This window comes from Eurosta solidaginis, chromosome 3 (genome assembly GCF_040869045.1).
Source record: "Eurosta solidaginis isolate ZX-2024a chromosome 3, ASM4086904v1, whole genome shotgun sequence".
Lineage (NCBI taxonomy): Eukaryota > Metazoa > Arthropoda > Insecta > Diptera > Tephritidae > Eurosta > Eurosta solidaginis.
In genome coordinates, this window is record NC_090321.1 from 180,028,515 (window position 1) to 180,043,608 (window position 15,094).

The window sequence follows — 15,094 nt, forward strand, 5'->3', positions numbered from 1 at the left end:
ACAACAAATACAAACATATGCATATCAATCAGCAAATAGCATTGCAAAATAAACATTCAAAACAGCTAAGATCAGTGATGAGGATGAAATGATTTTTTATTTGCAATGATTTTTTTTTTTCCAAAAAGTTTTTACACGAATATTTCTTCTAACAAGTAAGGGAGTCTAAGTTCGGGTGAAACCGAACATTACATACCCAGCTGTACACTTGAAATGCTGTTGTTGTTTGTTACAAAGCTGCGCAATAATACATATACATATGGTTCTATTCTGAACTAATTTTCGTTTAAAAGAAGCAAAAAGGATATAGTGACTAACGCCAATGACTTTGAGCGGGTAATAATGCAGTTTTCCTCCAGATATGGGGATTTCCCTACTGTTTTTTTTTTTAAATAAAGATATAACAGAACAATAAACATAAACACACAAGTCCCATTGTACTAAAAAGCGTTATTATAAAAAAGGGCAGGGTTATTAACGAAGTTTTCAATTTTTACTAGAAATAGCTTATTACCTGCATCTACGCACTTTTTCAAAATCTTTTATATAAAAGAAGGCGATTTAACCAATTTAGTCCATTTTTACTGAAAAAATGTCCTGTTAAAAGGAAAATATGTGCACCAAAATACGATTGGCACAAAACTATTTTTCGCTAAGATTTAACTTTTTACTTTTGCCTACGACCCTTTTTAAAGTCTTTTATATAAAAGTGGGCGTGGTCCTTAACCAATGTTATCCATTTTTACTAGAAATATTTCCTGCTATAACGAAAATATGTGTACCCAATTTCATTACGATCGGTTAATTTTTCTTCGAGTTAAGGGTCCCGAAACATAGAAATTGCTTAGCCATAAAAGGGGCGCTACCACGCCCATTTTTCTAAATTTGAAATTTTTCCTATTTATTGTTATAAATCCACTTGGGAAATGAAATACCATTGATATAAAGCTCTTTTTTGCAAAGATATAGCTTATTTTATTCGTCCACGACTCTTTTAAAAATCGTTTATATAAAAGTGGGCGTGGTCCTTAACCGATTTCGTTAATTTTTCTCCAAAGCATTTCTTATAGTAAAGGCGAATTTTGTTACGATAAGTTTAACGAGTTTTGATTTATAATTAATAATATTTGTAAAATCAATTTTATCACAAGTGGGCGGTGCCACGCCCATTTAAAAATTTTTTTTTCAAATTTTTATGAATTTTTTTTTTTTATCAATATCAGTCTACACGTCAAATTTCAACATTCTACGTGTATTATTTACTAAATAATCAGGTTTTTTGTGTGTTTCCAAAATGTTATATATATAAAAAGTGGCGTGGTTATCATCCGACTTCGCTCATTTTCAATACTAATATATTCTGGGTTCAGATAAGCTCGTGTACCAAATTTGGTGAATATATGTATCTCAATATTTACACAAGTAATCGTGTTAACGGGCAGATGGACGGACGGACATGACACAATCAAATTTTTTTCGATACTGATGGTTTTGATATATCGAAATCTATATATATCTCGATTCCTTTATACCTGTAGAACCAACCGTTATACAATGAAAGTTATAATACCCTGTGTGCAAGGACAGCTGGGTATAAAAAGTGATTACGTGAAAAGGTATTATGTATGTATATACATACAGATATAATTGGGATGGGTTATACTACAAATAAAACAGTTGTTCCCATTCGATTTTACATTCTCCTCTAGTAAAGATATTTGACATTCGCAGGATGGATGTGAACGAGGTCAGTTGGTTTACTACAAACATTTCAACAACACTAATTTTTAAACATTTTTTTTAAATATATGTCTAGTAATCTTCACTCGATAAAATTTAATATTGTTAATTATTATAGAGAACTATGTAAACAAGAACAAATATGTATAATATACAGAGTTGTGAAGGGGTTTTCTACGCTTACAGTTCTCCAACAATAGAAAAACTACAACTGTAGAAAACACCGTTAAAATTGAAGTGCATGAGTCACTCGCAAAATATCTTAGGATAGAGCAAGTGTTTAAATAATTTTATCACCAAATCGTTTACTTTATTCAGCTATGTTGTAGACAGCTGAATTTGTTTGTGGGTAGCTGGGATCTATGTGTACTTTTGTAGTAACTGTAATTCTTATGCTTAGAACGTACGCACTGTAGCAGTAAAATCTTTAAAACTCGTCTATATAAATACATTATATTTACAAATCAATGTTGCCACCTACATACATAGCATCTACACATGTTTGTAAGAAGTACGTAAGATTAAAATTCATAACACTTTTACCAAACATTTTTGAATAAAACCACTTTGAAAGATTATAAGCGGTTTCGATGCAATTACTTTAGGGTACTTTAGAAATTTAGATACAGACAGCGAAGAAGTATACAAAAACCAAAAACGTATCGTAAGAATGTATTGGGTGAGCATTGAATAGAGCGTTATGTATTGAGAAAGTTTAGATGATATTGAGACGAGACTAGAAAGTAATAGTATAGGCAGGTGGTACGTTAATCCAGATTAACCAGCTACACTAGACAAAAAAAAAAAACTTACCTAAAATGAGCAGAAATATATATTTTCTTCAAATTGAGGAAAATCTAAATGTAATGATTAAGAATTTCTTATTTTTGTTTACAACTTTTCATGAATTTGAGGAAAAATTTGTCTTCATTTTATATTTTTTCCAATCAAAACACTTGATTGGATAGTTCTCACAATATTTATATGAACGACCCTGAAATCCACGGCCGTGACAGTAACATAAAGTAATTCTTTTTATACATTTTTCTCCGTTTTTAAGAAAGTTATTTCTATAACCAAGGAAAAAAATTTTAGTTTTTGAGAAAATTGCTTGTCCAGATTAAGGGAAGTGTTTCTACGGCGCAAAATCAATCCCATTTTTCCTTTGCTTTCAGGAATTTTTAGGATTTTTTACTTAGCAACTATTGACCGTTATTGTTGGTTGAATTCCTTGTTCAACAATGCTTAGAAGATCAATAGGCGGCCGCCGTGGTGTGAGGGCAGCGTGCTCAGCCTACCACACCGTAGATCCTGAGTTCACGCCCCGTAAAAAGCAACATCAATTAGAAGAAAATTTTTCTAACGAGTCGCCCCTCGGCAGTGTTTGGCAAGCACTCCGAGCGTACTTCTGCCATGAAAAGTTTCTCAGTGGAAACTCATTTTGCAGATACAGTTCGGAGTCGGCATAAAACAAATAGGTCCCACAACTTGTATTAAGCGCTTTTAATTGGAAATTTGTTTCATCAATATTTAACCGTATGAGCTTGATTTGCCCCGAGCGAGGCTACCTCCTGATCCAGGAGCCGTGGCTGAGCAGTAGAAGTGACAAAATGTTCGGGGTTGAGGTCGGCAGGCTAAAATCTGTTGGTGCACGTTGGCAGGTGGGTCAATGTCCGTGTGCCAGCTAAATAAGAGATTTAAGTTTTTCCGCTCTCTACTTTCAGTAATGACGACGCTACAACTATTAACCATGCCATAGACCATGTGCCACCAGCAGTCACCTACGATATCAGACTCGAGCCTAAATTGAGAGGAGTTAACATGATTTTTGGTGCAAAAGCGAACCTCCCCATAGCATCTGAGGTAGCTTGGTTACCAATTAGAGATATGAGTATTTACTTATTTTTATTGTAGATGAGGGGCTCTGTCTAGAAATCGGTGGCAACGACCCGACTTTTGTTAGAGCAGTAAGGGAGGTGCTTTGGACGTGGCATGCAGTGAATTGCTGAAACTTTTATCAAGGTAAGCGGTTTTTACCGATCATTCTTTTTCTGATCAATGATATATGCAGTTCTCTGTTAATTTAGTTAGTCCTAGAAAAAGTTTTGGATACGGTAGAAGCAAAAAACTGGTACTTTTGCTGTAGGAACTTAGAGCAACTAAAACTGCAATAGATGTCTCGATAGACCTCTGAAGATAATAACGGCTTTTAACAGCTTTGGCTTTTGAAAACTTATAGGAGAATGGTGGACCTCCTTAGTGGACAGCATCACTTGACCACCTTAGAGCCTGAAAAGACAGTTCTTCAAGAGAGCTAGTAGTAGTAAACCATCCGCCCTACAAGGTGCATTTGAGGACATAAAATCAGCATGGGCAGCTTCTGCTAAGAAGTGAAAAGCTGAAAGTGCTTTAGGTAGATGAATGATAGTTCGGCTTTATGTAATGAGGCTGTTAAAAGGCACGCTCTCTGCACTGTCGGCTGATATTGGCTCCGTAGGAATGCCTGTGTGGTCTAATCTTTCAAGCAAAATAAAACTTCAAACACGGGTGTGCTGGTTATTATCGGCTTCGCAGCATACCTATTACAAGGATAGCCCACAGATCGGTCGTAAAAAAACTATCCTTCAAAATATCGAAAGCCCTGTTTCTTTCGCATTAAAGATGGCAATATTTGTCGGTAGCAAATACCTGGACACACTGCGAACATAACGGAACTACTTCTGCAGGGATTGACTGAACAGTAATCTGTTCTGGAAACTTAATGTAGGGTATGGGGCTAGGAAGATTTTGGTTGCGTTGTACTGCTAGCAGCAAGAGCTAGAGTTAGTATCTGCACAGTGAATAATACTGGTTGGAATCGCGGCTCTCTGCAATCATAACCCAACTTGGTCAGTTCCATGTTATGGGTTATATTATCCTTAGTTCAGCTATTTCATCATTCTTAGCAACTTCGCCAATTATATCGAGTATTTTAGTTTCGATATTACTTTAATCGAGTACCAAAACTATAATTTTAGGTTCGATATCATTATTAAAATTGTCATTTTGTCTTCATCGTTGGTTTATCATCAAATACAGTAACATCCGAGATTTAGAAAAAAGTTTTACTCAAAATGAGAGGACTTCGGTTCGGTTCTGAGCCTGGAGTGGGACTAACGATATTTTTTTATTTAACAATTATTTAGTTCCCTTTTTTGTTTAGTTAATTTTAACAGAGGTTCGTGCAGTGCTTAGTTAATCGGAATTAGTGTTGCCACCTGTCAACCATTTGAGAAAGAATAGTATTTCTTCAGATGCTATTTAGATTGCAAAATTTTTTGTTCAATAGATCTTACTGCAGTAGAGTAGTTGAGTATATATGTTATATATAAGTAGCAAGAGAGAAGGTGAAAGGTTGAGAAAATTTAAGTTAGAGAGAAAGTGAGTTTTCATATAGCTTATGAGGTGTAAACTGTCCTTTAGCATTACTAGAGCAAATAGCAACAGATTAGCTGAACCAAAAAGAATTGTGAGTATGCAAAAAGCGCGTGTTAAACGAATGAAGAATAGAAAAAATAATTGTAATTAAAAACGGAAGTAGTTTTAAGAAATATATTAGTTAAGTTGTAAAAAAAAAAAACAAGAACAAAAAAATTATACCTACAGATTTAAAAATTTAATGTAGTAAATATGTATTTAGTAGGTATAAATCATACTTTTAGCCTTTGATCATCATTACCTTCTTGAATTCGATAAATCATAAAACATTGCTAAAAAATGATTTATTGGTCGCTTAATGACTTTCTGTGGTTTTTTTCGTCCCAATTTTTTCATGGCGGTGTAATAGTGTTTTTGAGATTCGGTGAGAAACATTTCCAACACTCCTCCTTCATACTATGGAACGATGAAAGTAAATGTTTTTTTATGTTTAATTTTTACATATACATATAAACAACATACATTTTTTAGGTTTTTAGTAACTGTGTAAAATGTGTATGCGTGTGTGTGTGAGTAAAACCAGTTATATGTACATATGTATGTATATTTAAACATTAATACACTGAAGCAAATTTTTTTGTAATGTTTGAAATTACTTTTCGGTCAATGTTACCACTCTTGCCTAAAAGTAGTTTCTTGGAAATTTTTTGTATTTACAGTGACGGACAACTAAATAAAACCATACTGGAATTTTCTTTACATTTTATTTCTATTTACGGAACTTAAAATATTGCACACATAAATATCTCGCTCCCAAGTTGTGCGCAGGTACACATAAAAATTCGAACCAATAAAAAAACAAGGCAACGCCGGGGTGGCCAAAGAAGGGTCCTCTGGCCCTACATCCGGAAAATTCTGCCTCCGCGGGATATAATAACCCAAGGGTTGAGGTTGATTGACTTTTCCGCAGCTCGAAACATTGTTGGTCATCTGCAGTTTCAGCATAAAAGGACATTTGACCTGACAATGTAACAGAGTGGTGGAAGGACGAAACATAAAGCCGAACTGTATGAGTGTGAAATCTTTATACTTTGACTGATAGGAACAATGCCCATTAATTCTTTCACAATATAAGGGGTGCTCTTATGGTAATACCTCGGTTCAAGAATGACAAAGCGCTGGGTAATGACGAACTATCCGCCAAGTTGTTTAAATTTGCTAAAGAGCAAACATAAATTCGTATCCAAAATATGGTCGAAGGAGTACATGCCTCCAGATTGGTAGTGAGCTCTGCCCAATGCACAAGAAAGGCAACTTAACATCGCATAAACTTTAAGTTCTATCTATCTATCGGACGCATATTTGAGAGCGGATGTAGGGGGTGTCCTATAATAAGTTAGGGGAGGCGAGTGGTAGAAAATTTTATCACTTTCGGTCTCCTTCTTTTTATAGCGATAAAGACCCACCACTAAGGTTTTGGGGAGTGCTGGCGATGTTGCTGATCCTTTACCGAAATAGATCCGGCACGTATGGGAAATACCTTTGAAACTTCTAGGCCATTCATCCCTCCAATCCCTAGTTCCGTGCGCAACTTGGAATCGCCAGGGTCCCGTCTGTTAAATATGTGATGATACACTCAAATTTGTAAAAGGATTCGCCTCGGGTTGGTGATGTTGACAGTTTTGTTGGAGGTGTGAGCTATTAAGCTTTGTATTAAATTTAACAGTCCCTTGAACATCAACAAACCCTTGAATCTGGAGTGACTTTTTGCCTTTGTGTATATATATTTAAGTTATTAGTTAAAGCATTGTTGATAGGATTTAAGGAATATTTATACACTAGTTATGAAAGACCACAGATTTTTTCAATGTATTTTCGGAATTTTTTTATATTTTGTTTACTAATAATTATACTTTGATAAATACGTAATTGTGTTTATAATATTTTGTAGGTGTTAGAAATTTGAAATTGAAGTCACAGGGTTTAAGATTTGTGAAAAAAATAAATATTGTTGGCACCAAACCTGCTTGTCATACGCCATGAGCCGGTCACACTTACCTTCTTCTTGAGCATATTAAAGTTATCGATAATAACTCCAATAAATAGATTGAGTGTAAAGAATGAGCCGCATACAATGAAGATAACAAAATAGATGTAGGCATAAAGATTGGCTTCGCGTTGCGGCTGTAGATCGACACCGCGCGCATCCACTGCATCGGCCATTACCTCCATCCAACCCTCAAAGGTGGCCACTTGCAGCAATGCTAAGTAGCCCATGCCTACATGATCGAAAGTGATCTTCGAATTGATCCATGTGTAGTTCTGCTTAATGCACTCATCTCGGTCGTTCACTTCCTGATTGTGGGAAAAAGAGTTAAAATTAAGTAAAGCTTACATAGACTGTTTAAAAAAAAATATATTACGAAGAGTAACAAAATTGTACACTGTAAAAAATAGAGCTACATTGTACTTCTTGTGTGCAACGTCAAAAAATGTTTTATGGGGTTTGTATTAGTTTTCATAGTAGTAATTGGTGTAAGTTTTGCCTTCTGTTCTTTTTCTTTGATGTTATTATTATTATTATTTCCTTTTTGTTTTCTTAATACTTTTCTCCATTTCGTTTACTAACCGTCACTGGCAGCAATTCACCATCTTCATCAATGCATTTGAAAAATTTACCACCAAAAAATTGTACACCCATTATGGAAAATATTAACCAAAATACTAAACAAACTAAAAGTACATTAAAAATTGACGGTATTGCATACATGAGAGCATTTACTACAATTCGCATTCCTTGCCACCTGGAATAGAAATAAAACGAAACATATTCATAAAATATTATGGGGGATATGCGTTATATATTTACATATGTATGCATTTCTTGTTTTATTGATTTTAATATATTTTTTTTTTTTTGTTTTTTTGGAGGACATTAATGTAATTGTAGGACTGAGCGGGCTGTTAATGATCTAAGGAATATAATGAAGCTAATTATTTTTGTCAATTACGTACGAACAGTCAAAATGCAACGAGGTGTTCGTAGACACAAAACAGACGTTCCAATTATGTAGATTCAGTTCTATTTTTTACGCCGGGTTTGCATTTCTTGTTTGAATATTTCAACTTTTTCATTAGTCACATGTTGACTTGTGCCGTTTCGCGATAACACGTTCACGCCTCTTTGTAGTTTGACAGTAATTCGTATTCAACTTTATTTTAGACATACATTTCGAGGAAAATCAAGTAATGCACTCTGTACAAAGCAATTAACTTAGATTTGTTTAGAGAAAAATATACATATGTACGTAGTAGGTATCTATAACTTAAAGCTCGTGAAATTTGACTCAGAACAGCTAACAATAAAACCTTGTAAACCTTTTTAGAATCACGAAGAACAACATGATAATATAGTTTTGTAAGCCAACTTAACCGGTTTTCAAGAACTGCGCGAGAATATTGGCTCAAAATTAAACTTTGCTCCAAAAAATTTATCTTATCATGACATTTTTATCTATTAGCAATACATGTATTGAACAAAAGCAAAATCCTTTGTCCTTGTATATTATTATACCCAGCTTTACTTGTATGTGTTATTGGGCTGTAATCGTGGAAAGGAATCAAGCTAGAAAAAACTTCCGTATATAAAAATTATCAGAGTAGGACGAGATTTTTATTGGATCATGTCCTTCTGTCCGTTCGTCCGCAAGTTAACACTACAAATGGAGCAATATCAACCTATAACTCAGCGCTACAGTATTTTTGCTTTCAAAAATGTTAAAGTCGATTCTAATAGGAATTTTCCGGGATGAAATCTGATCCTCGAAATCTCTGATTCGCTCTTGTATTCAAGATAGTTGGGCTTAAAGAAGCGGAAAAGTCTTTAACTTTTGTCGTTGCAGTATGTCTGTATTAAGCCATTGATCCCGAAAACATTTTGCAATCTCCGGGTTTCGGCATTTGAAAATGACAATCCCTGTACCACGGGTTTTATTTGGATCATCCAGAGACTGTTAATTTTGAATTTTGGTTCAAAGATGATTATGTAACATATACAAATATGAGTAGTTCAAAAAAACCATTTATTAGAAAAATGTCAGTTTCCTTTGAAATCGAATCATACTTGACCAGGAAAAGAGGATTTCATATGGTTTGAAATTGAAACATAGACAAATAAACCAACCAAAAATATGTTAATTTGCAATATGAAGAAAAAATACGAAGATATCCCGAAATCCCGTGATTATTTTATGCAATCCCGGGACTTCGGGATCGGGACTCTCTGCACTCGATACCTTAGTCTGCACGCATTGGGAGGTATAAATGCTTAAACACGGACTCTTAATAGACCAAATCAACAAAAACACTGCGTTACAAAACGAGCTTTAGTTCTGTCCTATGAACCAAATATACTTTTTCAGGAAGGGGAGAAAAAAATAAGAATACAAGTGTATCGGCGATTTTCGTGTACACGTCAGATTTTTCTTATGTATAAAGTATAAAGCTCGTAGTGTCCGTCTGTCCGCTTGTGTGAAAGACTTTGGATCGATTTTTAACCATTTTTCCGTGATCCAAGCGAGCTGAATTTTTGCAGGCAGACTCGTGGAAATGTCTGTACCACGTCAGGTTTTTAAAAAAATAGATTTTTATCAATTCACAGATTTTCTGAATTAAAAAAAAAAAAAAAACAAAGAACATTTTTCCTTCTTTTTCGGCTTAACTTGAAGGGACTCCAAATTTTCAAACTACTAAAGCGTTCCGGAAAAATAAAAATATTTTTTTAACCCATCCTACTCCATATATTTTATTTGTAGTTTATCAATAGTAGCTTTCTAACACTAAACTGTTTATGACTTTTACAACACTTACAGCTGGTATGACAGATGAAACATTGAATTGATTGCACAATCAATATTCCATCATTTAAATTCGTTTAATTCATTGTTTGATACAACACACTCTGTGCCGTTTGTGTGTTTGTTCCGATCAGCTGACAGTTGCGCTACTAGGAGACGTATACTTTGACAATTGTTTTAAGTTCTGTTGTGCGAAAACGTATTTCTATATATTTCAACTGAGAAAAAATGCAGTGCCCGACTCGAAATAACTTTTGTTACGTTTATGGCTTATTCGCACCAAGTAAGAATCTTAAAAATATTACGAAAACAGTGTGTAATTCGTTTCAGAAAATATTCAAGACTGCTTATGTTCCTTACTTTTGGTATACTACGGAAGTCGTGTGCGACTATTGCTATAGAAATTTATGCAAGTTTACTGATGAACTGATGATGGATGAGGTGATACAGACATTTCCTGCCCGCAAAAATTCAGCTCGATTAGATCACGGAAAAAGTGTTAAAAAACTAACCAAAGTCTTTCACACAGCTTTCAAGCAAGTTTACTGATGGGCTGATGATGGATGAGGTGATACAGACATTTCTTGCCCGCAAAAATTCAGCTCAATTGGATCACGGAAAAAGTGTTAAAAATCGAACCAAAGTCTTTCACGCGGACAGACGGATACTACGAGCTTTATACTATAACGTAGCGTTACAATAACGTAACCCCCTGTATTTCCTTATTCACTTAAACCTGAACCTCCCTGTTGTTAATTTTCTATAGCATAGCCAACAACACTTGTACTTATTCTTTTATAGCATAGCCAACAACCACTGATAGCAAACCAATGAAAATCACAATAATGGTGTGTTGACTTCTCAACCAGTTTGCGGCACCACCCATATAAACATCGAATTTTCATTTTTGCAATTCAGTCCTCGCAGGTGAGCCAGCGGGAGTAGTTGTCTTTTTGAAGACAAAATTGGCACTCCGGCTAGCTAGCTGAGTGGAAGGGGGCGCTGTCATGGCGCGGGTCACCCTCCACCAGAGTTGGACGACGCGAGTAGTGTCTTCGGACTATCCTTCCCTCCGTCGCCTACCTCGGTGTTGAGCGGCCCACTGCCTTAATGACCAAATAACCCCCCTCCCCCGCGGCTCGGACTGAGCGGAAGGGGCGCTGTCATGGCGCGAGTCACCCTTCACCTGGGCTGGACGACGCGAGTGGTGTCTTTGGACTATCCTTCCCTCCGTCGCCCACTTCGGTGTTGAGCGGCCCGCTGCCTTAATGACCAAATAACCCCCCCTCCCCCTCAGCTCTGGTTTTAGTAGGCTGGCCGGAGCAGAGGAACCACTCCCTCTAGTTAGCTGGGGAGAAGAGGGTGCGGCCGTAGCGCGAGTCACCCCTGCTGCACCAAGATGACGCGAGTGGTGTCTTCGGACTACCCTTCCCTCCGTCGTCCTGGTCTGGTAAGGAATAACTCGCCGCCCGAACGACAGCACGACCCCCACTCCGCAGCTCTGGTTTCGGCCGTGAGCCGATGCGTGCGCACAAGGGGCTTCCGCTGTGCCGTTAAGGTGCACTTCCCCTCCGCCACGGGTCGACCCACGGCTGTCTCGGCTGGTACACCCCACTCCCCTTACGCTCCTTCTACTAGTGTGCAAGTAGGGAGGCGGGGAGTCCAGCGGTGAAACCAGCACTAACCCGAGTCCTCGCGGTCTCTTCCCCAGGTCACCGACTGCCCTACTATCTGCCGAAGACTGCCGATCCCGCCAACACCATCAACCGACCCCGCCCGGAACGTGCCGCCGCTGTCCAGGTAAACCCCATCGCCAGCCTACTTCCCCTCTCTCCCCAGCCCTGGTACACGCTCCGTAGCCCACCGCCGCTGCCGTCGCATCGTCGCCCCTCTGGTGCCGCCGCTGCTTCCATCCCGCCGGTGCTACGCCGACCGTTAGCCGTCCGCCATACTACTGCCGTGCCCATCCCGCCTTGCTGGTGCCGCCGCCGCCCCACTAACCGTTGGTCGTTCGCCGTCCTACCGCCGTTAAGCTGCTGCGTCCGTCACGCCGCTGCAACGACGACCGTTGGCCGTCTGCCATCCTACCGCCGTTAAGCCGCTGCATCCGTCCCGCCGCTGCTACGACGACCGTCTGTCGTTCGCCGTCCTACCGCCGTTAAGCCGCGGCATCCGTCCCGCCGCTGCTACACTAGCCACTGGCCGCTTGCCATCCTACCGCCGTTAAGCCGCTGCTTCTATCCCGCTGCTGCTTCCGTACCGCCGTACGAGTCCGTCCGTTACCCGACCGTTCAACCGCCCTACCGAACCTCCTCTACTCCAACGACCGTTAGCCGCCGCTCCGCCCCCTCGCCATCTTGCGACGGAAAGCTGCTGTCCGCCTAATATCTCCAGCCGTGTGTGCGTGTGTTCATAACACATAAATATCGTGTATTTATTCAGTAGGCGTTTGTGGGACCTTTACTCGACTCTGGATTGACTGAGCGTTACCCCAGCCTTAGACAAAACCCACCTCATAACACATAAAAAAAATGCTGACGTGTACATGAAAATCGCCGATACACGTGTATTTTTATTTTTTCTCCCTTTTCCGAAAAAGTATATTTCGTTCATAGGGCAGAATGTGTGTAACGCGGTCAAATTATAACATTGAATTATAAATATTTATGTTTGTTACGCTAATTATTGACAACTTTATTGGTTTAGTGCAAGTTAAGCTTTACTATTAGCGCTCGATGTTGCGGTATGCGTTTTATCTTCATCTGGAGCGTTCCTCTTCAACTTATACATTCTATATTCACTACATTTGAAATTTAAAGTTTGGGGCTTTGTTGTAAAATATGTTCCGAAATGTATGCACAGTTCTGACCATGATTTATTGATGTTGAGTACTAAAGAGCACGGTTTTATGTTTAAAATTCTGTCATGCATAGAGATATATTGTAGCAACTTATTGCTTCACAAAAGTTCAAAAATTACCAACGTACTTTTCTACATCTTTAAGCCTAAACATCGCGAAATCAAGAAGAAATCAGAAATTTCGAATATGAGATTCAACTCAACACTGAAGATCCTATCAGAATCGACTACAATAATTTGATAACAAACAATTGTTGGCTTCCATTCGTGTCGCTCTCCTTCCCTACATCGTCTATCTTTTCGAATTCCTACTATCCTTTCCCCAAGTATTTGCTTCCCTGTATCAACTTTCCCCTCTCTCTTTCCCGCTTCCTTTTCCATTCTCTCGGCTTTTTTTGCTTCCCTGTTATTTTCTTTCCTTACCTCTTTTTTCCCATCTCATCTTCTACCTCATCTATTTAATATTTCCTCTCATTTGCGTGATCACTATGCCAAATATTGGATACATACTTGAATTATATTTGAAGATATAACAAGCTACGCCATTTTCTAAGCGATTTTTTCCGTTTCGAAACAAGTCACGCCAGCTCTTCCTGTTTCGCGTTAATCCTCCACCTGCTTCTCTCAACTAAGTGGATGACTCCCCCTTGCTCTGCTTCCAAACTGCGGTTTATACTGTACCTTATTGGCAAGAGCGTCCGCGTCTATTGGCATAATATGACCTAGGCAAGGAAGCCTTTGTGCGCTTTTATTCGCTGCACTATTTTCATAGTACGGCTCATCGGGCTCATAACTCGCCGCCGAAATCACGTACTGGACCATAAATCTTCCGCAAAACTTTTATGTCAAACACTCCACGAGCCACCTCATCTTCTATCGACACCGTCCATGATTCCGACTTCCGACGGACTTCCTTTTCAATTGCCTACTCAGTCCAAAGTAGCACTTTTTGACGAGAGTTATTCTTTCACATTACCGAAACTACTACTACTTTAAGTTTAAAATTTATTTTATCCAAAAATTTCCTTTCTATCCTCCTATTTTAAAGGATTTAGTATTTTCTTTTCCATGCGTCCCTCTTCCGAATTCTGTATGTCTGCTGAGACGGCTATTTTCCCGAGAAGGGCGCGTGAATAAGTGCCCTTTTATATCAAACAATTTTGTCTGCCGCGACATAGGTGAAGAGGGTGAGAAGAGAAGAGTAGGTACAACAGCATCCGTACCGTCAAGTCGTTTAAATATTTCTTGCTATCTCTTCCTCTCTCTGCTAATATGCCAGTTTTTGATTCACACTTGCTTTCAAGAAAAATTGATGAAAGTAAAGTAGAAAGTACAAAAGGGAACGCCACCAGAGTTCAATTTAAGAATTGTATGGTGCAAAACGGGACTAATGACAAAAGTTGTTATTAAATTTTAGTTATGGTTGCTTTATTGCTTCAAGAATGTTCTAGGCCAGGCAATGGTAAAGATTTCGGAAAAATCGATGAAAATATGGACCCGAGTATGAAACAAAATTTTTTGTTTGATAGACAAATCAAGGCGACATAAGCTAATTGCTTCATACAACTATTATAGGTGGAACGCATGCAAAACGAATAATTTTTTACTCTCAAATAAGAAAACTAGGATATCAAAGCGAGAGGTAGTGTTTTAATTGTGAGCCGTATAGCAGTAAAGGGTAGAGTATGCAACAAACATACACATCGAACAGGATAAACAGGATGGCAAGGTGCAAGGTGCGGGTGGACTCAAGCCAATTAATAGTACATAGCTCGAATACAGGAAAGGAATGTATTGATAACAACACAATCAAAGGAAAGGCGATTCTAAATAATTAACGATTTATGGATTAGGAAGGCAAAGTGTAACACGAATTGCTCTGTGTTTGCAGCACAAAAAGTGTATAATATTTTTTAATATTTGATTGTAACACCCTATAAGTTGAATAATTTTCTTTTTTTTTTTTGATTAATTTCACTTTTTATGTGCAAGTACAATTGTACGCAAATTTTGAACAATATCAATAACAACTAAACAAGTTTTATTTTCTGATTTTGCTGGAAATCGGTTGCCTATTAGGATTTCAGGATGTATAGGATATACGGTCTTAAAATAGTTGCATACTTATTTTTCTGTATTATTTGGAATATACATATGTGAGAAACGCTCGACAAAAAGTACTTAGTAAATGCTACCACGGAAAATTGAGAGGAGTTTTCCTA

At 37.9% G+C, this 15,094-nt stretch overlaps 1 protein-coding gene across 2 annotated transcripts in view; it reads right to left on the reverse strand.

Moving 5' to 3' along the window:
- Positions 1–15,094, reverse strand: part of NaCP60E (Na channel protein 60E) — a 641,026-nt gene that overhangs the window by 29,281 nt on the left and 596,651 nt on the right. For both annotated transcript variants that reach the window (XM_067774083.1, XM_067774082.1), the window contains 3 exons: positions 7,787–7,961; positions 7,216–7,512; positions 5,459–5,613 (listed from right to left, as the gene is read on the reverse strand). In XM_067774083.1, coding sequence (XP_067630184.1) covers positions 5,459–5,613; positions 7,216–7,512; positions 7,787–7,961 — 627 coding nt within the window. The remainder of the gene's footprint in view (positions 1–5,458; positions 5,614–7,215; positions 7,513–7,786; positions 7,962–15,094) is intronic.